General features: G+C 46.0%; 1 protein-coding gene across 1 annotated transcript; it reads left to right on the forward strand.

Moving 5' to 3' along the window:
* Window positions 1-2,015: 2,015 nt before the first annotated feature.
* RPN1 (ribophorin I) lies at window positions 2,016-23,922 on the forward strand. The gene is made up of 10 exons (XM_037524048.2): window positions 2,016-2,308; window positions 5,395-5,459; window positions 9,903-10,209; window positions 13,235-13,444; window positions 14,286-14,478; window positions 17,483-17,582; window positions 18,716-18,854; window positions 19,047-19,166; window positions 21,593-21,838; window positions 23,319-23,922. Exons 1-10 carry the CDS (start codon window positions 2,048-2,050, stop codon window positions 23,499-23,501), a joined length of 1,824 nt encoding a protein of 607 aa, XP_037379945.1. The 5' UTR covers window positions 2,016-2,047; the 3' UTR covers window positions 23,502-23,922.
* Window positions 23,923-26,129: the final 2,207 nt, after the last annotated feature.

Here is a 26,129-nt window from a genome sequence, read left to right on the forward strand (position 1 = left end):
CCCACCATGTGGGAATCTCCCTGGCTGGCTGGGAATCGAACCCACGTTGCAGAGGCTGCGGACAGCTTCACAGTGCTGCCCTCAAGCCACTGCGCCACTGGGGAGGCCCACTAACCTTTTTTAATACATTTTTTGGATATGAGTTTTCTATTAGATGTGTTCTGAAGGATTGGCCTCCTGGAAAATGTTCAGGTAGACTTTTGCCAAGTTGTCCAGGCAGGCTTTTTCCAATAAATGTCACCTTGTTATATAGAACTAAGGTTGTTTGAGACCTTGTGGGTCTCAAGAGAAATTGTTAATTTTTTAAAAAAGATTTATTTATTTATGCATATAAGATCTGGGGTACAGGCAAGAGATGCAGGGGTGGGGGTGAGAGGATTCACCAGAGACAGAGTGGGTGGAGCACTTGTAGATCAGCTCCCTTGTGGGGCCAGGGATGGGGAGGGGGGAATGATCCAACTGGAGCTGCAGTGGCTGGCAATAACTTGATAGTGCTGTGTCTTTAACCCCTGCGCCAGCAGGGAGGCCCCCAGGCCTTATTGTAGAAACTTATGTTAAGACAGGGAAGACAGGGCCTCCCCGGTGGCGCAGCGGTTGAGCACTGGGTTGCGAAGCTGCCCGCAGCCTCTGTGGCGCCGGTTCGATCCCCGGCTGCTCCCCGGCCACTGGAGGAGGGTCCCACATGGCGCGCAGACCTCTCCTGCCGCCCGCTGCTCCCCTCAGCAGTGTACTTCGGCCCTTCTGCCTGCTCTGCTCCCCGCTCTGGCTCTGGTGAATTCTCTCACCCTCCCGCGCTTCTGACTGTACCCAGTGCATGTATAAACAAAACAAACAAACAAATAAATAAATAAATAAAGCATGCCTCTATTAAAAAAAAAAAAAAATTAAAAAAAAAAAAAAAAAGACAGGGAAGACATACAGATGTAGTTTTATCATGCAGTCATCTCATCATGTGAAACCTGCTTCTCCCCATTACGCCTCAGACCCCTATCCCATTCCTTAACTCAGGATTTAAATTCTCAGATTGTCCTATTTACTCTGGAATTTGTAACCATGTAAATTCTCCATATATATGTAATTAAATTCGGTCTTTATCTCCTACTATTCTGCCTGATGTTGATTTATTTGCTTGATCAGCCTAAGAAGAACTCAGAGGGTTGGGGAAATTTTACTTTGCCCCCCTACATAGTCAATATCTTCTCCCATTCTGTGGCTTACCTTTCACTTAATTGTTTAAAATTTTTTTTAAGCTTTGAGTTTGGGATTTCTGGAAGCATTGAAAAAAGTGGTAGAGAGTGTTCCTGATCTTGGGACTGTTAGTCTGTAAAGATAGATTCTTGTTGTCCCTCACATCCTTCACCCAGCTTTCTCTGGTGTGAACATCTTGTCTGAGACTAGAATGGGAGTGTGTACAATTTCTTCAAAAGGTCTTTATAGTAAACAGTTTCTGCTCTGTGGGCCATATTCAGCCATTTGGGCCAGAAGAGGCAGTGTGTACAATGAACAACACACACACGCACACACAAACCCCTTTTCAGCTAATTATGTGGCAATGCCACAGAACTGAGGTGCCCTTTTGGGTGTATCATATCAGTGACTACATGATGCCACCATATCTTGTAATTGGTGATGTTAGCCTTGATTACTTGGTTAATATCGCGTCTCCTAAGATTCTCCGCTATAAACTTATTTTCCCCTTTGTAATTACTAGATATTTTAGGGGAGATACTTTGAGACCGCCGGTAACCTGTTTCTGCTTAAAATATGGCCCAAGCTTTTACTTTTTCTGCTTGAATGAAAGTACCGAGTCAAGCAGCAGAGGCAAGAGGCAAGGGATGGAGACCCCCGGTGTCCACACAGGTTAGTGTCGTGGGCACGTACAATCAGGCGCCCCGCGGGCCGCCCGTTGCCTTGGAGACGGGGTCCTTGCTCCCTGGGCGCCGCCATCTTGTGGCGCCCGTCTGGGCCCAATAAGCAGCGGCAGGGTGGCTGGAGGCGGGGCGGCGGTGGCGCTCGGCGCGGCCTGCGGCTCTGCTCCGTCCCGGTCATGGAGGCGCCCGCCGCCCGCCTGCTCTTGCTCCTGCTGCTCGGGGCCTGGATCCCGGCCCCGGGCCGCGCCTCCCCGGAGGCCCCGCCGCTGGTCAACGAGGACGTGAAGCGCACGGTGGACCTGAGCAGCCACCTGGCCAAGGTGACGGCCGAGGTGGTCCTGGCGCACCCGGGCGGCGGGTCCACGTCCCGCGCCTCCTCCTTCCTCCTGGCCCTGGAGCCGGAGCTCGAGGCGCGGCTGGCGCACCTGGGCGTGCAGGTGAGTGCGAGCGGGCCCTGCCGCGCGGGGTGCTTGTTTTCCCACCCCGCGCCGCGCCCCTCGGTCTCCGAGGGACCGTGGGACCCGAGCTGTGCGGGCGGGCAGCCTGGGGGCCGCGGGAGGTGGAGGGGCAGCCAGGGGCGCGGGGGGGACAGGCCCGGAGGCCGCCGGGCAGGCTGCCGCGAGCCCCCTCCCGGCCCCGCCGCTGCGGACACGTCAGCGTTAGCCCGTCCCGGGGCGGGCGCGGCTCACGTGGGCCGCTCTGGAGCCTGCGCCCCGCCGCGCCCCTCGGGTCCCCAAACCTGATCGACCCTGGTTACCCCGGCACGGCGAGGACAACAGTCGGCTCGGCGAAGGGCCTTGCAGGGTGCAGGGTGCGCCACACTTACCCGTCGATACTCACGACTTCCGAGGGAGCCCGCCTGGAGGACGAATAAATGAATTAAAATGAACTTGGTGCCCTTATTCAGCGCCTGGCACGTTAGTGGGTGCTTCCTTCCAAACATCAGCTAATATAATCAGAACGGTGACAGGTTCCGTGTTTTCACCTTTGTAATCGCTTGAGACCCATTTTACACGATCTTACTTGTTGTGGTTGCTAATGAATGCTTTTTATGGGAAAAAAAAAATGTTGCCCTTTCAGATTAGTTTTAAAAATCATAAAGTCATATAAGCTTTTAAAAACTTTGCAGAAAGGTAATGTCCGGTTCTCTCTTTCCAGTCGGGTCTCATTTTACACTTAGGTCGTGAATGACTCCCCAGTTTGCTTGTGTACTTTCTGGCATTTCCGTGAACATTTTTACAACTCTCAAGGAAAGAACATGTTGACTTTGGGAACAGAGAGATTAGGCATGTACAGAGGTTTGGTTTTTATAACCATTTCCATGAAACAACTTCCATTAAGTGATTACCCAATTATTTTGTTGAGGGAATAGTTATTAGTGTTCTGTTTCCACTAGGCACCTCACTCTCTGAAGCTGGAGCTATAAAGCTGGGTTTATAGAGATTGACTCCTATTCAGTTCCCTGCTTTGTCCATGGTAAAATCTGCAATTTCCTTCAAAGGTTTGTGCAAAGATGGATTAAATCATCACTTAAATTTGTGCTGCCGCCTTTGATTGTTAAATCCCATTCTTTTATAAAAGGTACTTGTCATTGAATGAAGTTTCCACAGTGTCACAAAGCCCAGGGAAAGCTAGTTATTCCGTCATGCTGGAGAATGCTTGAAAGCTGGGTTACTGTACTCATTTCTTATTGAAAATCTACTTTGTGTCAGGATTTGGGGTAGGTATCTTCAGTGCTTTCTCATTTAACCTGCATGCTGGCCCTTTGAGGTGGAAGTGTTTTGCAGGGAGGAGTCTGTAGTCTGTTGTTACATTATTTAACTGCCCATTTGAGGTCCTATGGTGAAGAGTTGGGAGGGCTCAAGTTAGTTGACTTAAGATTTGTGTGTGTGATCCTCGTTGTACCACTTGCTCTCCTTGCCTGGATTGCTGTGAGGTAGGGTTGTGTTGGGGTATAAAACCTGAGTTTAACTACCAGATCAATTAAAGAATCAATTGTTAATTTTGTAGTCAGGGAGATGTATGTGCTCTTTTATGTCCCTATCTCCCAGGGAAAGGGCTGGTTGATACAAAGGGGGTAAGTGTATTTTTTCAACAGTTGACTTGGAGGCTTTGGTGCGATTGCTAGAAATCTTTTAGTTGGATTATCTTCAACTCTCCATGTAGAAATTTAGGAACTGGTAGAAGGAACCATGGAGCCGGTGGTTCCTCCCTTTTTACTACCAAGCACCAACCTTACAGTTTTTCCTGTCACTGGGATTTTATGTTTGAACTATTTTATCTCACTAATCTTTTATTAAGTACACAAAACCAGTGTGGAAGTGAAGAGATATGCTCTCCTGATCAGCACACGTGCGCTAACTAGCATGTCCCCACTGTGATAAGATTCTGGTTGAAGTAATAAAACTTGTTATTAGCCTGTAGAACTTTGTTGAGGGTGATTGTAAAGTTGCTTTTAGGCTTTTTGAAAATTTGAGATAGCTTTTGCCTTAAAGCTTTGGGAACTACTGCCTTAGTCCTACATGGTATTCTTAAATTTTTATCTTTTGGTGGTCGTTGAATTTGCAAAAGAGGGCTGTGGGCTATGTGTGTAAGTATCGCCCTCCTTCTGCAGTCTACTCCAGCTTCATGATTTGAGATAACCTACTCTTTCTTAGGAAGACCCTGCAGCCTGCTGAAACTACCATCCTTTTCCTGCTTACACATCTTGTTGCAATAAAGGGATGATAGGAAGGGAATGTGCCAAACAGTGACCTTTGACTCCTCCCCAAGAATCTGTGCCACAGTTACCTTCTTCTGTGCTAGTAAAAATGGGGCTTTTTAAAATTTCCATGAGACACTTCTATATAATAAGTAAAATTATTTATTTTCTATGTGTATTTGAATGTATATGTGGAAGAAAATGTCCAGAAAGAAACCTTGCAGGCCTTTATATTTGTATATGTGTACTTGTTCATTCAGGAAGATGTTATGTGCAGGCGTACCTTGTGTTACTGTTTTTCATTGCACCTTGTAGATGCTGCAGTTTTTACAGATTAAAGGTTTGTGGCAACCCTGTGTTGAGCAAGTCTAGACTTAGATGATGGTTAGCATTTTTTAGCAATGAGGTGTTTTTGTTTACGGAATTGACATTGTCTTTTTAGACATAAATCTGTTACATACTTAGTAGACTACAGTATAGTGTAAACATAACTTACCTTCATTGAGAAACCAGAAAATTTGTGGCTTGCTTTTTTTTTCTTTTGTGCTTTTTTTTCTTTTGTACTTTTTTTGACTTGTTTTTTGAGATGCTCGCTTTATTGCACTAGTCTAGAACCCAACCTGCTGTATCTCTGAGGTGTGCCTGTAGCTTACTCAGGCAAAACTAAGTCTTTGACAATGTTTGATCATATTCCAGTCTTTAAACAGTGCCGACAGCGTGAATATTTTAATGTGGACAATTTGAGACAGTTAGTTAATTGTTGACCCAAAATTTAGATGTGGGTGGACATCAAAAAGAATAACCTGCTTTGTCTTGTTGTAGGTTAAGGGAGAAGATGAGGAAGAGAACAACCTGGAAGTAAAAGAAACCAAAATTAAGGGGAAAAGGTAAGCAACCCAACAGCTACCATATCTATATATCTTGCCTCCTTTTTTTACAGGTTACTGTATCAGGGTTAGAATCCTCAGCTAAGAGAGTTGTTTAGGAAGTGCTGGATGTCTTAGAAGAGGTTCCAATGAATACTTGTGTGATAACAAGCAACAGGCCAGTAGCACAAATTCCAGACCCATTATTGTCTTTTCTGCTTACTAATACTGAAAATGGAGTCCCCTAACTGTGGCGCTTTGTTTTACAGCCAGAAAGTAGTTACTTTCCATACCAAGTCAGCCCTCTAGCCCTTGTGGGGCCAGGCATTCCCCAACAAATAGATGGGGAACCAGTATGTGAGAACATCAAGCAGTTTGCCTCAGCAGATTATCTTCCCAACCAAGATTGGCCACCATCCAAGAGGCGAAGCGCTTCCCCCCACCCACACCTCACCTCGTCTCTACTCAAGCCTTCCTGGCACTGAAGGTGCTTCTTTGCCATGGTGACTGTGCTTTATGGAGGCTGGGTTGAATTTTCCTGTTCTCTCCTGTAACCTCAGCATCTAATATGGGGCCTGGCCCTTAGGAGTTGTTTATTTCAGACACCTTATTAAGGATATTTTTCAAATACACATACAGAGCCGGGGAGAATTGCATTAAAAGTGTGTGTCCTATCACCCAGCTTCAACGGTTGTCAGTATTTTGCATGTTAGGTACCAGGCACTGAAATACTTTTGAATGAATGGTGTGGGGAGAAAAGATGTTTTTAGCTCAGGGATTCGTTCTGGCATCTAGTGGGTAGATGCTGCAAAATATCCTCAAATGTTCAGGACAGGTCCCTCTTCCTAGCAGAGAATTATCTACCCCAAAATGTCAAGAGTGCTGTGCTGAGGTTAGGGCCTCCCTGCTGGCACAGGGGTTGAAGTCTCGGTGCTGTCAAGCTTTTGCCAGCCACTGCAGCACAAGTTTGATCCAAGGCCAGGGAGCTGACCCATGTCACGGCAGACCTCTCCTGTCTTGCCCGCTGCCCCCTCAGCAGTATATTTCAGTGGCTCCACTTGTTCTGCTTCCCACTCTGTCTGTGGTGAATCCTTTCACCCACGGCACCTCTGCCCTACACCCTAGTTCTTATATGTATAAATAAATAAAAATAAATATTAAAAAAAAAAAGTGCTGAAGTTAAAAAGCCCTGCATTAGCTCATACTTAATATAAAACTCCTGCAGAGTTTGGAAGACTTTTCTCATTAGTTTTCAAAAAATAAATAATAAGAATATTATATAACAATTGCACTATTTATGCATATGCCTGTACATACATACTTTTACCGTAAAGATATAAATGGGGTCATATTTAAATTTATCAATCTGTCTATCTAAAACGTAACAGTCGTTTACCCCACAACCCTAACATGACAACTTAGGTTTTTGTTCTGAATCACTTGCTGTCTGAGGGCACTTCCTGTGTTTCCTGGCTCTGCATGATGGCCTGCAGCTCATCTCTTGGAGAGATAGGTAGCTTAGTTGTTTTTTGTTGTTTTATTGCCTGGCTTCAGATCCTTTCTTTCTTACTGCTTGCTAGCTGTGTGTCCTTGGGAAACTGCTCCTTAGTTTCTGCCTGAGTAAAGAAATAATACCTACCTTGTGATCAGGGTTAAAATTCACTCAAATAATACGTATAACAGAACTTAGAACTGAATCTGGCACATAGTAAGAGCTCAGTAAACCTGACTGAATCACAAGGAGGGCTAACAATGAGAAGGAGCGTTCCAAGCAGAGATATCTGTAGACACAGAGGTTTGACGTTTCATGGAGTGTTAACTTCAGAGTGGTTGGAACTCAGAGGAAGGTGGAGAATGGTGTGTGTGGGGACGGATGAGGCCAGTTTATGGAGTGCTTTTATGGAGTGTTTATGGAGTGCTTTGGCCAGTTTATATAGTTCTTTGGGGGAGTAGTCCGTTGGGGACATTTAAAAACTTTTAAAGAGCATACTATTTTATTTATTTCTAGCTATGAATGCATACATCACACAGATTTGTCTTTATTACCCCTTCCTGTCACTGGAACTGACACATATTTGGGGTCTCTATAAATCTATTTGCAATGTAAGTGGTTAAATGCTTTATTTTACCTAGCAAAACCAAAAGTCCTTCACAGAATCGTTCTCCCACTAGGTCCAGGAGGAAATGAACTAAAAAAAAAAAATAGATCTGGGGCCTCCCCTGGTGGCGCAGCGGTTGAGCGCTGGGCTGCGAGGCTGCCTACAGCCTCTGCAGCGCCGGTTCGATCCCTGGCTGCCGGGTGAGGGTCCCAGATGGTGCGCAGACCTCTCCTGCCACCCGCTGCTCCCCTCAGCAGTGTATTTCATCGGTCTGCCTGTTCTGCTCCTCACTCTGTCTCTGGTGAATTCTCTCACCCTCCCACGCTTCTGACTGTACCCAGTGCTTGCATAAATAAATAAATAAATCTTAAAAAAAAAAAATAGATCTGTTCCTTAAACACCACTATAGTCAGCTCTGTGTTATTTGTCCAGCCTTTTATCAATCACAGACTTCATTAGTTGGTGCTTCTGCATTTCAATAAGAACTGATGTTCATAATGACACCAAACTATCCTCTGAATCATCTAAGCAAGATCCATTTGTGCTGGAAACATTTATCCTGAAAGTCTCAGGTAAATTTGAGGGTGATGGAGATAATGATAAAGGAGAAAATTAGAGGTTAATTAGGCAGAAACCTGTCTAATTTAGGCAAGTGATAATGGTTTAAATTGAGGAGAAGGCAGTGGAAAGCCAGAGGCTTTCCAAGGAGAGGCTTTCCAAGGCAAGATCAACTAGATAGTGGGTTGAACGAGGCATCAGCAAAGGCCTGAGTGGTCAGATGGTAGCAGTGCTAATGGGATCATGAATGACACTGGATTTGGACATACTGTTTTCCTGTGGGTGGTTCAGTGGAGCTGTCCAGTGTTTGAAAATAGGAGATTCGTACTCAGAAGATAAAGTGGGTTGAGAAACAGATTTGGGACCTGAAAACAGGAATTGGTTAAAACTATCTTGGGAGAAGGTGTAGGGCTTATTCAATTTGGAGTAGTGATAAGAAATGTAATGGTGTGACTGATGGTTAAAATTAAGCATTGAGGGCCTCCCCGGTGGCGCAGCGGTTGAGCGCTGGGTTGCGAAGCTGCCCGCAGCCTCTGCGGCGCCGGTTCGATCCCCGGCTGCTCCCCGGCCACCGGAGGAGGGTCCCACATGGCGCGCAGACCTCTCCTGCCGCCCGCTGCTCCCCTCGGCAGTGTACTTCGGTCCTTCTGCCTGCTCTGCTCCCTGCTCTGGCTCTGGTGAATTCTCTCACCCTCCCGCGCTTCTGACTGTACCCAGTGCATGTATAAACAAAAACAAAGAAAGAAAGAAAGAAAGAAAACATGCCTCTATAAAAAAAATAAAAAATAATAAAATAAAAAAAATAAAAAAAAAAAAATTAAGCATTGACGTTTAGCATTCTGTAAAGTCCTGTGAGGAAAAGTGATCCATGTTCTACCAACCTTTGATGGCAGATGTTTTCTCCTGGCTTAGAAAATTTCAGATCCATTTTTAACTTAATGACCTATAGATTTTAGTAGTTTCTAGGCCATCTCATTTTCTTGCAAGTAGCCTTTCCTCCCCCGGGTTGTGAGATTACCACAAACTCAAAACAAATTGGAAGAAACAACAAAATGAAGCTTATCTTCCTACCTCAAAACAGTGACTGTGAACATTGTGTGGGCCATTCACTGAAGTCCTCTTTTTCACATATTCTTGTGTATGCATTTGTTTTTTACTGGAATTATGTCAAATTATAAATTATCATTTGTAAACTGATTTGTTATTTTCATTGTACGTGGAAATACTAAATTCCATTGTGTGACTCTACTGGAATGTTTTTAGCCATTATCCTACTATGGACATTTATTATTTATTTATTTTCTATTGGACATTTACATTGTTTGATACTCTCTTACTACTATGAACTATGAACAACCTTGGGTGACATCCAGATATTTGTTTGAAAAGACTTAAATTAATAGATTGAAGGTGATTTTTTTAAAAAAGATTTATTTATTTATGCATACAAGAGCTGGGGCACAGGCCAGAGGTGTGGTGGGTGAGAGGATTCACCAGAGACAGAGTGGGGAACAGAACAGGCAGACTGAAATACACTGCTGAGGGGAACAGCGGGCGAGACAGGAGAGGTCTGCTGCACCATGTGGATTGCTCCCTGGACGGCCGGGGATCGAACTCATGCTGCAGAGGCTACGGATAGCATCATAGGTTGTGTCTTAACCCCTTGTGCCACCAGGGAGGCCCCTGAAGGTGATTTCTTAAGGATAACTGCTTTCATCATGGGGACAAAATTTTTTCTATAACTTTGAGCTGCTAGCTGCTTTCCATTTCCTTAATCTCTTAATTCCCTTGTCTTGTCTTCTTCCAGTGGGAGATTCTTCACAGTCAAGCTTCCAGTTGCCCTTGATCCTGGGGCCAAGATTTCAGTCATTGTGGAAACAGTCTATACCCATGTGCTTCAGCCATATCCAACCCAGATCACCCAGTCAGAGAAACAGTTTGTGGTGTTTGAAGGGAACCATTATTTCTACTCTCCCTATCCAACAAAGACACAAACAATGCGTGTGAAGCTTGCCTCTCGAAATGTAGAGAGCTACACCAAGTTGGGGAACCCTACGCGCTCTGAGGACCTCCTGGATTATGGACCTTTCCGAGATGTCCCTGCCTATAGTCAGGTAGGCTCCTCTGGAGTCCAGCTTATCCTTGTGTACTTTATAGAACGTCTATTCTAGAGTGACTGCTAAGTGGCTTGGGAGGTGTATAGTGGATGGAAATCCAAAATCATTTTTAAGATTATCCCAAGGATTTTAACTTGCAAAATAACTTCATCGGGTCACCGTTCTCATTTTGGGAGTACAGATAAAGGCTGGGGCATTTAGGGGGACTTTTAAAGGAGGTGGCATTTTAAGAGTTGGAGTGGGAAATTGGGAGAGAAGGAAAGGCATTCTGGACCAAGGTGGTAAGAAGGATAAAGACCTAGAGGTGGGAAATGTGTGATGTGCTGTCTGATATGGCCAGAGTGACTGCTAAGTAGTAAAACAGGCTGTGCTGCTGAGCCTGGGGGTTGCCTCTTAAAAGGAAAGGGAACAATTAAGGCATAAAAAAGATTTTGTTATAGGGCCTCCCCGGTGGCGCAGCGGTTGAGTGCTGGGTTGCGAAGCTGCCCGCAGCCTCTGCAGTGCCGGTTCGATCCCCGGCTGCTCCCCGGCCACCGGAGGAGGGTCCCACATGGCGCGCAGACCTCTCCTGCCGCCCGCTGCTCCCCTCAGCAGTGTACTTCGGTCCTTCTGCCTGCTCTGCTCCCCGCTCTGGCTCTGGTGAATTCTCTCACCCTCCCGCGCTTCTGACTGTACCCAGTGCTTGTGTGTGTAAATAAATAATAAATCTATAAAAAAATTAAAAAAAAAAAGATTTTGTTATTAATGTCTCTTTAACAGATGGTGCTGGGGAACCTGAAATGTCACCTTTAAAAAATGAAGTTGAATCGCTTCTCTAACTTCATGCACAAAAAAAAATTCCAAATACATTAAAGTTTTAGATAGAAGATCTGCTATAATAAAATATTATAGAAGAAAATATTGCTGATATGGTCAGTGACATCAATACTAAAGATATTTTTGGAAACTGATTCCTATGGCAAGGGAAATAAAAAATAAGCAACTGGAATTACTTCAAATTACAAAAAACTTACACAGGGAAAGAAAATGAGTAGATTAAAAAGACATCCTACTAAATGGGAGAAGATATTTATATATTATACACCCAACAAGGGGTTAATATTCAAGATATAGAAAGAACTTTTACAATTCAACAATGATAAAACAACCCACTTAATGAGTGGGCAACAGATATGAACAGTTTATCAAAGAGGATATCCAGAACGCTAATAGATACGTGAAATGTCCATCATCAATTTTTATTTTTTAATTTATTTATGCATAAAAGAACTGGGTGTAAGTCACAGGTGCGGGGGTAGGTGGTGGTAGTGAGAGGATTCACCAAAGAGGGAAGCAGAACAGGCAGATCTACTGAAATACACTGCTGAGGGAAACAGTGGGCAAGACAGGAGAGGTCTGCTATGCCATGTGGGTCAGCTCCCTGGCCAGGGATCAACCTCATGTTGCTGAGACCCCAGTCTTGGCACTATTAAGCTAACCTCCAGCCACTGCAACATGAGGTCGCTCCCTGGCCAGGGAGCTAACCCATATGGCAATGCAACCCCTTGCGCCACCAGGGAGGCCCTCCATCATCACTTTTAATAAGGGAGGTACAGATTAAAACCACAATGAGATATCTTCTCACCCCCTGAGAATGGCACATATTAAAGAAAACAAACCCAACAAGTGCTGTAGAGGATGTGGTGAAAGAGGAACCCTATTACACCGTTGGTGGGACTGTAAACTGACGCAACCGTTTGGAAAACGATCTGAATTGATCTTGAAAAATGAAAGCTGGAACCACTGTGTGACCTAACAAGCCCGCTCCTGCACATTTATTTAAAGAGTGTAAAACCATCCACTCCACTTGAGCGCTGGGTTGCGAGGCTGCCCGCAGCCTCTGCGGCGCCGGTTCGAAACTTGTGCTCTGCAGTGTACTTCGGTCCTTCTGCCTGCTCTGCTCCCTGCTCTGGCTCTGGTGAATTCTCTCACCCTCCCGTGCTTCTGAGTACCCAGTGCTTGTAGTGCTCTGCAGTGTTTATGTTACTGAGAATGTGGTGGAAGCAGCCTAAGTGCTCATCGGTAAAAGACTGCATCAAGAAGAGGTGGGCTGCCCACACCCACTGTGGAAGACGGTTCAGCCAAAAGGAAAGCTAAAACATTGCTGTTCACAGTAAGATGGAAGGAGGTCAGGGAATTACGTGTAGTAAAGCAAATTAGAATGACAATGAATTATTGGCCATTTACATGTGGATGATTTGACAGAATAAGATACTTATAAAAATTAGTGGACTTTAATAAATGAAGTGAGATTTCTGAGGTTAAGAGGGAGGGGAGGGGAAGTCAAGGGTGGAGCGGGGCGCGGGGGAAGAGCAGGGTAGACGGGATAAAGAAGAGAATGGTATTTCACCGAATTAAAATTTTGTTATGGGAAAATTTCAAACAGAGAGGAACACAGAGACTAGTCTCTTTTTTGTGACCTTTTCCACATTAGTCTCCTCCAGGTTAGATAAATCCAGGAATACTGTGCGTCACCCTCAGTTGTCAGTTTTTCTGCTGTCTCGCTGGGAATAGATGAGTCTTAGTCAAGCTTGTTTTATAATTTAAGCTTTGTTTTAAAACTATAAACTTATTTTAAAAGCTCACTGTAGAAATCTGGAAAATAAGAATTGTAAGCACAAAGTAGAAATAACTCATAACTCCTTCCTACCTGTAGTGAGAGTCGTGTGTGTTTTCTCTCGGATACTTTCCCCATTTACTCACATCGTTGCTGTGAGAGGAACAAGTGGAATGTAGACATTTTTTGTTTCTGAAATGATAAACAAATTTGTATATCTTGTTTTTCCACGTAATAGACTTATTTGCACATCATTAAGAATTTCTGGTACACATCACTTTTAAACGGTGCCCACATGAGGGACATCATTAATTTGATCATTCTCATGCTGATGTGTAGAGATGGTCTCTGTGATCAGATTGTTTTAAACTAGTCTTGATTCCTCTGTTGCCAAAGCTTTGAACTACTTGTTTCCTTCCTTTCTAGGATGCTTTTAAAGTACATTATGAGAACAACAGCCCTTTCCTGACCATCACCAGCATGACCCGTGTCATCGAGGTCTCTCACTGGGGCAATATTGCTGTAGAAGAAAATGTGGACCTGAAGCACACGGGGGCTGTGCTCAAGGGTCCTTTCTCACGCTATGATTACCAGAGACAACCAGATAGCGGGATATCCTCCATCCGTTCCTTCAAGGTATGCCGTGCCCAGCGCGGGCATTGGGAGGAACCGTGACTTCATAGCTATCCTTCATACCTAGCTGTGTATGGACAGTTGTTCGGGATTGCTGTTCAAGAAGTTAGTTGAGTGACAATGTCAGAGATCAACAGAATATTCAAATTCATTTATAAAAGTAGGCCATGTTTTTAACGGAAACATTGAATAAAAGAAGGAAAACATACTCATACCCTTCCCAAACTGTTGCTGACAATTTTATATATTTTCTTTTCCTTTCATAATGCTGCTTTAAAAAAAGATTTGTTGCTCCTGCACATACAGTTCTTTTTTTGTCTTATGATCTTAGGCATTTTTGTCTACTCACATTATAGAAGGAAGGACATATTGTATGGAGATATTAATATTCTACACCCTCTCCTCCCAAACCCCCCATTATCAAAATGTGTCTTAAGGATTTGAAAGATGCAATTAAAAAATATTAGGCGGAGAAACCTCTTCTATAACTATTCCACCTAGTCATTTGACATAATTTCTTTTCTTTGGATTCCCTCCCTGCAAAATAACTTAGAGATTGTTGTTACCTTTGTATTATGTTTAGTATTCACAAAGGTATTGTGATTGTCTATTCCTCTTCAGGAGAATTTTCTTTATCAACCTTGACTGAGAAGCAGATGCAATATCTAGAAATTTTGAGACCTTGGTCAGGTCAGGCATATTCTAGGTGTTGACAGCTTGGGGATAATGTGAATTAAGTCCTGTGATGAAGGTCTTGGTGTAGAGCATCTTCTCTGCATTGAGGATCATCTCTTCTGAGTCGGTTTCTGCAGGGCTTAGAAAGGTGATGTCCACTCTCTTGCAGACCATCCTCCCTGCTGCTGCCCAGGATGTTTATTACCGTGATGAGATTGGCAACGTTTCCACCAGCCACCTCCTTATTTTGGATGACTCCGTAGAGATGGAAATCCGGCCTCGCTTCCCTCTTTTTGGGGGGTGGAAGACCCATTACATCGTTGGCTACAACCTCCCAAGCTATGAGTACCTCTATAATTTGGGTCAGTCTTCAATAAAGGGGGTTGAGAGGGAAGAGACTCTATTTTTCTTAATTTCCTGTGGCTGTGGTTTTTTTTTTTTACAATTTCCCATTCTGGTAGAGAGGAATATTCTCTTGTCATTCTTAGGAAGGCTGGGATACCTGGAACAACTTTCCATGGGTGGCACCAATTAATACTGTAAAAGTAACGCAGGAATATAATTCAAACAGTCATAATAAAATTCTTCTTCCAGTTTATCATTAGATGAACTGCTTAAATTCTTTCAGTTTGACGCATTTGAAAAAGAAAAATTTAAGAGAATAAGAAGCACTTTTTCACAGCACCAGAAGTAATGGTTTTAAGTATCTTATGTTTTCTTGAAGTCTTTGTTTTTTTGAAGACCATGTTAATACAAAATAAAATATAGTAAACCACAAAACAAATGCATAGCTCACCAAATCATTGTTAGAGAAACAACTTGTAACCACCAATTTGGTATAGAAATTGAAATTTGCCCGCCACTCAAATGGCCCACCCTGTGCCCCTTCCCACAACAGCAGTAACCATCCTGACCTGATGTGACTGTGCTCTTGAATTTCTTCATAGTTTTTATCACCCAGGTATACAGCTCTGCATGCATTCCTTGAGTTCTGCCTGTTTCAGAAGATTTGATTTGTCTTCATAACCTCTCCATCTGTTTTCCTTGTCTGTTGTCTGTTGAACTTGAGCCTGCTGGTAGCCTAACCCATACTCTGGCGTGGCCTGTGCCAATTGCTTACCCACAGTGCTATTCGGCACATTCCTCTGCCGTCTCTGTTTCTTGCCAATTGAAAGCTGTTCCTGGAGGCTGGACCAGCCTTTTCTTTGACCCCATTAGCCAGGCTCCAAGACCATGTGTTCTTTCATGCAGAGAGTATAGTAAGTGGTGTCTGGTGTCTCCTTTTGTGATACGTAGTGCCTGGGTTCTACTACTTTGCTGCGCACTGTAAATCACTGATAGAATTCTAGCATTTGTTTTTCATTTATTTGGTAGAATTTATAAGGAGACCCTTACCCTTTGGTTTCCCAGTGTTGAATGAAGTTCATATAGGAAAGGAAGGGGAAATACTTGAACCTTTCTCTTTTGTTTACTAGATGAGCAATTAGGTTTTTTTTTTTTTTAAATCATTATATACTTACAGATATAAACACCCTGTGGGTTTCAGCCTTGGCAATATCCAGATGCCCAAATTGTCCCATCTTTAGCCAGTGGGCGCCTTGTCAAGTTAAGTTTCTGAATTTTTTTGACATGAACTTGGCAGTCTGTCCTATACCTTCCTTGCTGTTTTATGACAAGCCATTCCTGGCTCAACTTGTGTATTTTCTATTCCACACCTGGAATCAACCACTTCCATGAAACTCTAGTTTCTTCTTTTGGGAATTCCTTTCATGGAATAGCAATCTTTGGCTTACATGTCTTTCTTGTAGTGTCTTAATTATTATTGTTGTTGTTATTGCTACCATTATTTTTTTGCATTAAGTATGCCTTTCAATTCTAATGATAACTTAATAAATCACTTGCTCTTTTTATCTAGATGCTTAAAAGGCATTCTTCTATAAAGCCCAATACTTTTACTAGAACATGTCTTGGCAGTGGTTGCTCTGGGTTTCAGTTTTTGGGTACATGTTATACTCTTCAGGTTTGTGTTTCAAACTTCTTTGAAAGTATTTTGTTTTGAGAACTCATTGAGTTTTGGAAGTGCTTATGTTGAGTCTTCAGTATTAGACACTTTCTCTTTAATCTTTTTTTTTTTTTAAAGATTTATTTATTTATTTATTTGTTTATACAAGAACTGGGGTTCAGGCCAGATGTGTGGGAGGGTGAGAGGATTCACCAGAGAAAGAGCGGGGAACAGAACAGGCAGACTGAACTACACTGCTTAGGGGAGCAGCGGGCAAGACCGGAGAGGTCTGTCGCGCCGTGTGGGACCCTCGCCCGTCAGCCGGGATCGAACCGGAGCTGCAGAGGCTTGCGGGCAGCTTCGCAATCCAGCGCTCAACCGCTGCGCCACCGGGGAGGCCCTATTTTTTGATTTTTAACCTTCATTTCTAAAATGATTTTTTTTCCCTGAGTTATACCACTTGTCTGCATTTCTCTAATTTTGGCTTACACTGCTCTTTTGTGACTTGTCATTTTCATAATACCTGTAAGGCTTATTGTGAAGTAGTTAAGGGTTTTGATTGGTTTTGTGGGCATGTTTTTATTTTCTCTGGGAATGCTCTTTTTTATGTAACGTTCCTATATAATCTATTCTAAGAGTCAGGCACTTTGCCGTTACTTTTTTAATGTGAACGTCTAGACGGCGTTATTGTCACTGTCTAGTTCTCTCTTGGTTGGTTAGTATGGCATTAAAATGTGGCTTTGCTTTCTTGTGCTTTTCCTGGCTCTGTTTTCCTGAAGCTCTGTTGGTCCAATTATGCTCGATTTTGATTCTCTTCCACCAGTTTCGCCTCCATGTAGGGTGCTCTCGTGGGCTTTACAGAGTCCTTAGGAACCCAACCACTCTAGACTGGCAGATCTGTGGGCCCATTTCATTTACCTGCTGTGTGGGACTGGGAGTCCTGTGTTTCAGCAGCTCTTGTTCTGCCACATTCTCTAGTGAACACTGTTGTCTCTCTGGGGCTCGTCTGGTCTCAGGCCTGTCAGTGGTCATATTGCCTCTGCTTTTTTCCTCACAGACACTAATAATGTATTGGTCTTGTGGTTTTTGGAGTTTTGTGGGGACCCTCAAGTTTTGGGATTTGGGGAGATGACCTATTATCTAAACCCATGTAAACATGGTCCACGAGTTTTGGGTTTTACTACTTAGTTACTCTGTCTTTATGTGGAAATTGGGGAAAACACCACCCTGCCTTTAGTTTCAGTCCATGAACTCTGGTGACTTCTCTTCACTCCTCTCTGCGAGATCAGCACATCCCCCGCCAGTGCCGCCCTCGAGCTCCAGCCCTGCTTTTCATGTCATTGCCTCTGATTGTTGCTCCCCAGGTGACCAGTATGCACTGAAGATGAGGTTTGTGGACCACGTGTTTGATGAACAAGTGATTGATTCTCTGACAATGAAGATCATCTTGCCTGAAGGGGCCAAGTGAGTGACCACACTTTTCCTCTGCTCCCCATTTCTCTGGTGGTGCATGGTTGGTGCTTTAAGGGAAGACATGTTGTAGGGGCCCAGTGAAGGTGCTCAGTGCGTAGCTTTGACTGAGAAGCCTGTTGAGGAACTTCTGGCTGGAATTTAAACAGGAAAGTTAAACATGAGGGCACAAGATTTATGTAGGAAATGTCTTTAAGACACTGTGCCTTTGTATGACAGGTGCAGTATCCAGAGTTGCCTCCACAGGCTGGGGTGATGCCTGAATCTGATGGGATGAGGTGCTGCAGGGAGGAAGCAGAGTCAAGGCAGCCAGGCAGCCCTTGCACTGTGCTAGTAGAGGGGATGAGTAATGGAGCAATGGCTTTGTCTCTTCCTGGGTTCGTCAGACCAGTAGAAAGGAGGCCTCTCAGGTGGTGTATGAGCTTTCAGGGTCATAGTCGGAGCTGTCTTAGACCAATGTCAGCCGACTCCCCTGTAATAACAGAGGAGTTCAACTAGGCTTTGGAAAGGACAGAATTAGAGCATCTCCGGAGCCTAGTAGGTGTGAGCTGATGGACACTGACAGCCACCTGCCCTTGGCATGGCAGACACCTCTTTGCAGTCTCTGTGTCTTTGCTCTAGAGTTGCTTTAAACAGGAGCATCTTTTCTGCCTTGCTGGGCTCACATGTCCACATTGACCACCAGGAGAGGCTACTGATTGTTCTCCTGTTGAGACATTCCTTGGGGGCAGGTAGTTCCACTGAGCACAGTGAGGGTGTGCTGTTTACCAGGAGAAGGGAAAACCAATACAGGATGTGTGGGCCACACCCCATAGGAAGCTCTCAGTCACGTGGAGTCAGAACCTTTGAGGTACCACTTTGAGTTCCGAGAGGCTCCTGGAGGGTGGGTTGCACAGGAGAGCTGTGTGGGCTGCAGGGCCTGTGGGCCATCCTGTGAGTACAGGCTGTAGGGAGACCTTATTGCCTTGGCAGCAGGATGGTGGCAACTCAAGGCTTTGAGGAGGTTGGGTGTTCCCTGGTGCAAGAAGGGGGTATGACCTTTTAGAAGGTGATTCTGAAAGACCCCCTGAATTCAACAGTCCTAAATTAGTGCATTTTAAACATTTGTTTCATTCTGTCTGCCTCAGGAACATCCAGGTTCACAGTCCCTATGAAATCACCCGCGCCTCAGATGAGCTGCACTACACCTACCTGGACACGTTTGGCCGCCCTGTGATTGTTGCCTACAAGAAAAATCTGGTAGAACAGCACATTCAGGACATTGTGGTGAGTAGCTCCACTGCCCTGCGTTCTGTGTCTGCTCCCGAGATAATGGGTGCCTCGGACATGCTCATTTTTCCCTCCTTGGGCCTCCTTTGAGCACAGTGGGGTGGGGCCACCTGGTCAGACCTGCTTTTGCTCTGGGTTTCGGAGTCCATGCGGGCCTGCCAGCACTCATCTCCCCTGGTTCTCCCCCAGGTCCACTACACGTTCAACAAGGTGCTCATGCTGCAGGAGCCCCTGCTGGTGGTGGCTGCTTTCTACATCCTGTTCTTCACCGTCATCATCTATGTCAGGCTTGACTTCTCCATCACAAAGGTACCCTCTTGGCTTTCTTCTTCTATCATTGAGTCATTTTGCACCCTTGGGTAGTTTACTGAGCACTGGTCCTTCCCACAGCCGGAGGCAGAGCCTTGTTGACCAGGAGACCGTCCCCTGCTCTTGGCCTCTGCTGTCCGTACTATAAAGATGCCTTGTTCAGGTGGCTGTCATCAGGGAGCATGTGCTAGTCAGTGGGAACGGAGGGCAGTGGGCAGAGGGCAGCGACCGTGGGCTCTGGAGGCCCCAAATTGCTAGCTGAGGAGGTGACGATCAGCAGAGATGGGAAGGACACTTACTGAAGGGAACCATGTGTGGGACAGCAGGGAAGGCTTGGTGTGGGTGGCAGTGGGGTACATGCGAGCAAAGATGTTATCTGGATGGTTCCCTAGACTAGCGAGGCTGTCCAGCGACAGGTGATACAGCTTGGACAGCTGCTAGCTGACCTTGTCATACAGAAGTCTCAGTTTTTATTCCAAAACATCCCTATTTCTTAAAGCCTGAAAATTGCTTTTAGTTTTTTGATTAAAAAAAAAGCCTTGGTTTTAAATAATTCCAAATTTATAGAAAAGTCTCAGTAATAGTAAAAACATCTCTTTTATACCTGTTACCTTGATGTAGCGATTAACACTTGGCTCCCCGCTCTGTGTCTAAATGATTCTTCCTGAACCATTCACTACACCTTCCTTCCTTCAGCATGTGACGTAACCACAGCACTTGCCTCAGACCAGGAAATGGAAAGCTGTTAACAATACTATGAAGCAACAGGTTGTCCGTGGTCAGGTTTTGCCAGTTGCCCGGGGATAGTTTTTATAGTAATTACGTTTTATGCTTTATATTTAGTGGCTGCAGTTCCTCAGCCTCCTTTCATCTAGAACAATCCCTCAGCCTTTGCTGACCTTTACATATTTGAAGTATAGAGGTCAGTTCTGTAGACCGTCCCTTAGTGTAGGTTTACTTTACATTTCTGTGTGATTAGATACAGATGATGAATTTTTGGCAAGAACATCGGTAAGTGACACCGCCAGTGTGTTGCATCAGGAAGTAGTTGATGTCAGTCGGTCCCTCTAGTGATATCAGTTGGTCCCTCTAGTTAACTTTCCCTACATGACTCAGTGGGTGTCTACCTGCTTTCTTCACTGTAAAGTTACTTTTTCTCTTTATAATTGGTGGGTACCGTGTTTGAGACCATGTAAAGACCCTCATGTACATTCGCCCATTAGTTGTAGCACTTGTTAACTATTTTCTGAAACTGTTAGTGTGGTGGTTGAAAACTGATTGCTCTTACATTAGTGGTTGGCATTCTGCTATTAGGAGCAACTTTTCTTACTGGTTGGTTCATTGAGTGATTGTTTGTTTGGATTCGTGGGTTATTTTATTCCATGGATTACCATTCATTGATGCTATTTGTTTTGATGCTCAAGTTGTCCCAGATTTGGCTCTTTTTCACCCCTATCATTTTTTTTCCCAGTATTTCCTCCTTATTGAGCATGAAACATGTTCCCGATACATCTGTATTTTTTTCAAGGAGCCTGGGTCCTTTTAGTGTGGAATGGTACTTAGAGACCATGTGGTGTGAATTGCTGCTTTTGGAGTATCATTTTTGCTAGGCCCTTTGTGCAGACAGAGCGAGGAGATAAGTAAAGAAGGCATTTAAAATTTGAGTCAATACTGTGGTCTTTAATCCAGTCTGATTCTACTGTTCCTGTCTGTTTTTCCCTGAGGTGTTTTTTTTTTTTTAATAGATGTGTTTGCTGTTTTCACTTTTGATCTTTCCCATTGACTTAAGTGAAGAACAGCATTTCATTATTAATTTATTTGCATCTCTTTGATTGTTAGAGATGTTGAGAATCTTTTTTTTAATTAATTAATTTATTTATACAAGCACTGGGTACAGTCAGAAGTGCGGGAGGGTGAGAGAATTCACCAGAGCCAGAGTGGGGAACAGAACAGGCAGACTGACAAAGTGCACTGATGAGGGGAGCAGCGGGCGGCAGGAGAGCGACCCTCGTGCCATGTGGGACCCTTGCTGGTGGCCAGGGATCGAACTGGCGCTGCAGAGGCTGCGGGCAGCTTTGCAACCCAGGCTCAACCGCTGTGCCACCAGGAGAGGCCCTTCCCCTGAGGTTTTAAGAGAGACGTATAATAAACTTCCTGGAAGCCTTCCTTGAGCTGAGCTGAGCCCTTTGCCTTTCCCTTTAATAGCCCACCTTCCTCATAATGCTCTGTGTGCCCTGAGAACTAAACTGAACATCTGTGTTGTCTTCATCGCCCTAGTCCTACCCATGACTGAATTGGTCCAGATCAGTGTGAGCAAGGCTTTGATCCGTAATTTCCAGAAAATGGTGGTAGATAGATTTGTGGGAGGTAAAGGTCCACATGGACTTGGGCCTGGGTGTAGTCATGCCTGCTGTCTCACCCCTCAGGATCCAGCTGCAGAGGCCAGGATGAAGGTGGCCTGCATCACGGAGCAGGTGCTGACCCTGGTCAACAAGAGAATAGGTCTCTACCGGCACTTCGATGAAACTGTCAATAGGTACAAGCAGTCCCGTGATGTGTCCACCCTCAACAGTGGCAAGAAGAGCCTGGAGACGGAGCACAAGACCTTGACCAGTGAGATTGCCCTGCTGCAGACCAGGCTGAAGACGGAGGGCTCTGACCTGTGCGACAAAGTGAGTGTTTGCCATCATTGCGCCTCTTGACTTGGTGCCTGCCATGCCCCACTTTTGGGGATTGTGCCCAACTCTCGCCCCTGCTCATTACTGGCTTGTGGGATGACATCACACCCTTCAGTCATAGACTTGTGTAGTATCAACTGTTTTGATGAGGCAAGAAGGCTTGGGTTTTTGTTTTTATTTAAAGATTTATTTATTTATTTATACACGCACTGGGTACAGTCAGAAGCGCAGGAGGGTGAGAGAATTCATCAGAGTCAGAGCGGAGAGCAGAGCAGGCAGACCGACGAAGTACACTGCTGAGGGGAGCAGTGGGCGGCAGGAGAGGTCTGCGCGCCATGTGGAACCCTCACCCGGAGGCTAGGGATCGAACCGGTGCTGCAGAGGCTGTGGGCAGCTTTGTAACCCAGTGCTCAACCGCTGTGCCACAGGGGAGGTCCGGCTTGGGGTTTTGATTGCAAGCTGGGTTTGAAGAACACGCTCTGGCGTGGGCAGCACGTCCGTCCATGTGGCTGGGATTGATCGCAGCTGCTTCCTTTCCTGGAGGCCAGATTGGATAGGGCTCCAGCTGTTGAGGCTGAGTTAAGTGGAATTGTGGAGTTGAATCCAGGCTGATTCAGACTGTAAATCTGTGTGAATACCTGAAGCGTACTTAAGTTTCTCATCTGTAAAATGGGGGTGCTGTTAGTATTTAATTCACATTGTTGGTGAGTGTGAAATGAGTTAGTGCAGGTGGATTGCTGAGAACCCTGCCTGGACCACTGAAGGTGAGTTCCTGTTCCCTGGATGAGGATGTGAACCCTATCCTGGAGATGCTCCCAGAGTCCCTGCTCACCCTCTCCACGTGCCACTCCCTGGCGCTCCCTCTCTTCACTCTGTGCTGTTTTCTTCTAGCACTTAGCACTTTCTGGCACTCTTCACTCACATGCTGAAGTGTTACCTGTCAGCTTCATGAAGGCAAGGTGCTGTGTTAGCTGTCTTTCTTGCTCTTTTCCAGAGCCAAGAATCGTGCCTGGCAGGAGGCACGCTGTGCCTAGCGCCGTGGCTGAGCACTAAACATTTGTTGACTGGTGAATGAATGTGGCTAAAAGTCCTCAATTTGACACCTGATCAGTTGATGGGGGAGTTCTTTAGTCCTGCTGCTATGCCCCCTGCCCTTGGTCTTTGGTCTCATGAATCCCTGGACCTCATCTGGCAAGCTGAAGGGAAGAGAATAACTTTCTCCAATGCCTATTGTGGGCCTGGCTCCATGCCTGGTGGTTTCTGTATTTCATACTTCTCACAATCCTCTGCTACGGATGAGGTCCAGGGATGATGGAGGGGCTTGCTCACGAGGGTCAGGGCTGGTTGGGGATGAAGCCTAGTCTGTCTCCCTCCACAGCTCCTCTGCCCAGGAGCTCTGGGATATGGAGATACTGGGCCCTGCGGAGTGCGGGTGTGAGGATTGCTCTTAGGCTCTGCCCTTGCCCTTGGCCAGGTGAGCGAAATGCAGAAGCTGGACGCGCATGTCAAGGAGCTGGTGCTGAAGTCAGCAGTAGAAGCGGAGCGGCTGGTGGCTGGCAAGCTCAAGAAGGACGCCTACATTGAGAGTGAGAAGCTCATCTCAGGAAAGCGCCAGGAGTTTGTTAGTAAGATCGACCACATCCTGGATGCTCTGTAGCTGCAACTTGCTGTCCTCAGGGTGCTGCGCTTTCAGTTGATGTGGCGAGGGGCGGATGCGCATGGAGGCAGCAAGTGCTGGCATTTGTATTTTACAAAAGGCTTTCAAGAATGAGAACCAGGCTATGCCTCGGAACACAAGAAACTTAGGGTTTTTTTTTTTTTTGTCCCCAAAGTGCTCTTTTTTTAAAAAAAATTATAAAAATCTTAATTCCATTTAAAACAGATCTTTGCATTTTTGAACAAAAGAAATTTTCAATAACTGATTGGTTTTGTTTTGAAGTCTTAGGATATCCATTTAGCCCAGATGACCTGTGTTTATACTCTAGTCTGATGTTTGGGTATTTTGTGAGTGAGTGTGTTTTACAAGTGTGTGTAATCAAAAGAAAATAAAATGGACTGAAAATTTGCTCTGTTCTGTTCTGTTTTTTTTTTTTTTTAAGCCAGCACCCACCACCAACCCCTCCCTCCCCACTATTCCCCACCCTTGAGTTTCATTTTGGTTTTCAATATCCATCAGTTTTTGTTTTGTCCTTCTTTAAAGTATATCAAGTGAGAAGAGGCCCAGAACTGAATATTAGGGCACCCAAGCACAGTGGCCACTTGCAGACAGGTTGAGAAGTGGTCAGTGAGCAGATGGACCAGGGCTCTGTTGTGTGGCAGAAGACAAGTTTCATGAGGGAGCAAGCAGCAAGTGCTGCTGAGGCAACAAGAGGAAGTCAGTGGTTTTAGGAGTGAGTTGTTGAAGTTCTCCAGTGATTCTAGAAGCCTGTTGGAGTAGGGGGGAATGGGAGTTGGGCTGAGGTGAGGCTTCTTTAGAAAACTGATCTGTCAGACTAGCTGTGAAGGAATGAAGGGTGGCTGGGGGGAGTTACAGCTGAATGTTTTAGAGGGAGATGCAAGTGTGTAAAATGTCACTGGGAAGGAACCAGTGGAAAGTGGGAGGCTGAACATAGAGGGGAAGTGATTGTGGACAATGTGAGGTTTCTGAGGCTGTGGAAGGAAGATACAAGGTCCAAAGGACAGTGGAAGTGGACGTGGGTATGGAGGACACGTTACAAGAGGGCCTCGCTGTTAAGAGGGCCTGGTAGAAATGTGAATCCTGCCATTCACTTTCACCTGCGGCAGGTCTTTCAGGGATCAATTTCCTCATTTGTAAAATAGGGCGGTGCTTCTTAGGCTGGCTGTGGGCATCATGTGAGGTATCAAATGTGCGCAGGGCAACTGCTTGTAAGCATTAGCGGTGGTTTCCACCCCATCTCGCTTACTCCCCGCTCCTCCAATCAGTGATTCTGGCCTGAGTCTGGGGTCTTGGGCTTTCTAGTCCTCAAGGGTTGGGAACTGGCGGCTGCAGTTGACCTGTGTTCAAAGGGGTCTGAGCATGGCCCCTACAAGCCTGGCCACTGGCGGGAATGACTTTATTTCTTGCCCAGCGGCCTCCCAGCGCCGCCTGTGCGATCTGAGGAAGTCCCAGCTGCAGCTCTGCTTATCCTGGGCAAAGACCACCTCGGGCCATTCGGCTAGTTTCATCACCCCCCTTCCACTTAGTGTTAAATCCTTTCTCCCTTTGGGAGCAGGAAAAGATAGAAAACTTGGCAGAAATCAAGGGGTCATGTCAATGGCGCCCTCTGCTGGACCGGCGGGCTGCTCCTAGGGGAGGGTAGGTTGTTGCGCTTGCGCTCTCGAGCCTGCGAAACTCGGGATACGTCACTGGGGGCGCCAGGAAGTAAGGCCAGATGCGCAAGCGCAGACCCGCTGGGCTAGAAAAGCTGCGCATGCGCAGGGTTGCGCCTACAGTAAAGGCAGGGCGTTACGTCATTCCCCAAAACCAATGTTCTGGCTGTGGCGCCATCTAGTGGCGCATGTCCCGGAACTACCTGGACCAGAGCTGGGTCTAGCGTTTGGTGCCCGAGCTGGGCCAAGGCTCTGCCCACGGGCGTTGGGGACTCGGGTTCCCAGAAACCCAGTGAGGGCCGCGGGGTAAGCTGGACTGGCCGAGGCCCGTGGCTAACCCTAATTCTGGGCTGGGCGCTCTCTGAGACATCCACCGCCTACCCGCCCCACCCCACCCCACCCCCAGCCTCCTCGCATCTCATCCCTAGCTCTGGGATGTTGTCTTCGGCCAATGGCAGGCCCCCGCCTCCCTGGTCCTCGGTTTCCCTCATAGCAAATAGAGCCTCAGTACCCCCACCCTCCTTTGTAAATCTCGGAGCAGGAGACGAAGTGGGGCCCAGAGTGTAAAGCTTTAGCCCAGACCTGGCTGCTTTGAAGCTGGGTGAGGCTCCCCAGATACCAAATTCCTCTCATTGGGTTTCAGAACTACCTACCCTGACCTCTACGAGGCCCTTGTGGTGGGCAGAGAGGAGCGCTTCCCTGGGGTGTCCTCGCCCCTGCTGAGAACTCCAGGCCAGGCCATTCTGTCCAGCCATGGCCGGGTCGCCTGACTGCAGTGGCCTGGGCCCGGCCTCCTTCACAGACACAGCTTTAAGCTACCTTGGTGGTCATTGGTGTCATGCAGCAGGCCCCCAGCCTTGGGCAGCTGCTGGCAGTTCAGGGAGGGGGTGCACAGCTGAAGAAGGACTGGGTGTCACTTTCCCCCCTCCATTTGTCTTAAGAGGCTGACACGGGA

This window comes from Talpa occidentalis, unplaced genomic scaffold, assembly GCF_014898055.3.
Source record: "Talpa occidentalis isolate TD23 unplaced genomic scaffold, MPIMG_talOcc4v2.1 talOcc4.10, whole genome shotgun sequence".
NCBI classification, from domain to species: Eukaryota; Metazoa; Chordata; class Mammalia; order Eulipotyphla; family Talpidae; genus Talpa; species Talpa occidentalis.

Bases quoted from the DNA above. Each gene is read 5' to 3' on its own strand.
- RPN1 (XM_037524048.2), top strand. From the start codon at position 2,048: ATGGAGGCGCCCGCCGCCCGCCTGCTCTTGCTCCTGCTGCTCGGGGCC. The intron at 13,445-14,285 runs GTATGCCGTGCC...ACTCTCTTGCAG, and splicing joins CCTCCATCCGTTCCTTCAAG to ACCATCCTCCCTGCTGCTGC. The intron at 14,479-17,482 runs GTCAGTCTTCAA...GTTGCTCCCCAG, and splicing joins TGAGTACCTCTATAATTTGG to GTGACCAGTATGCACTGAAG.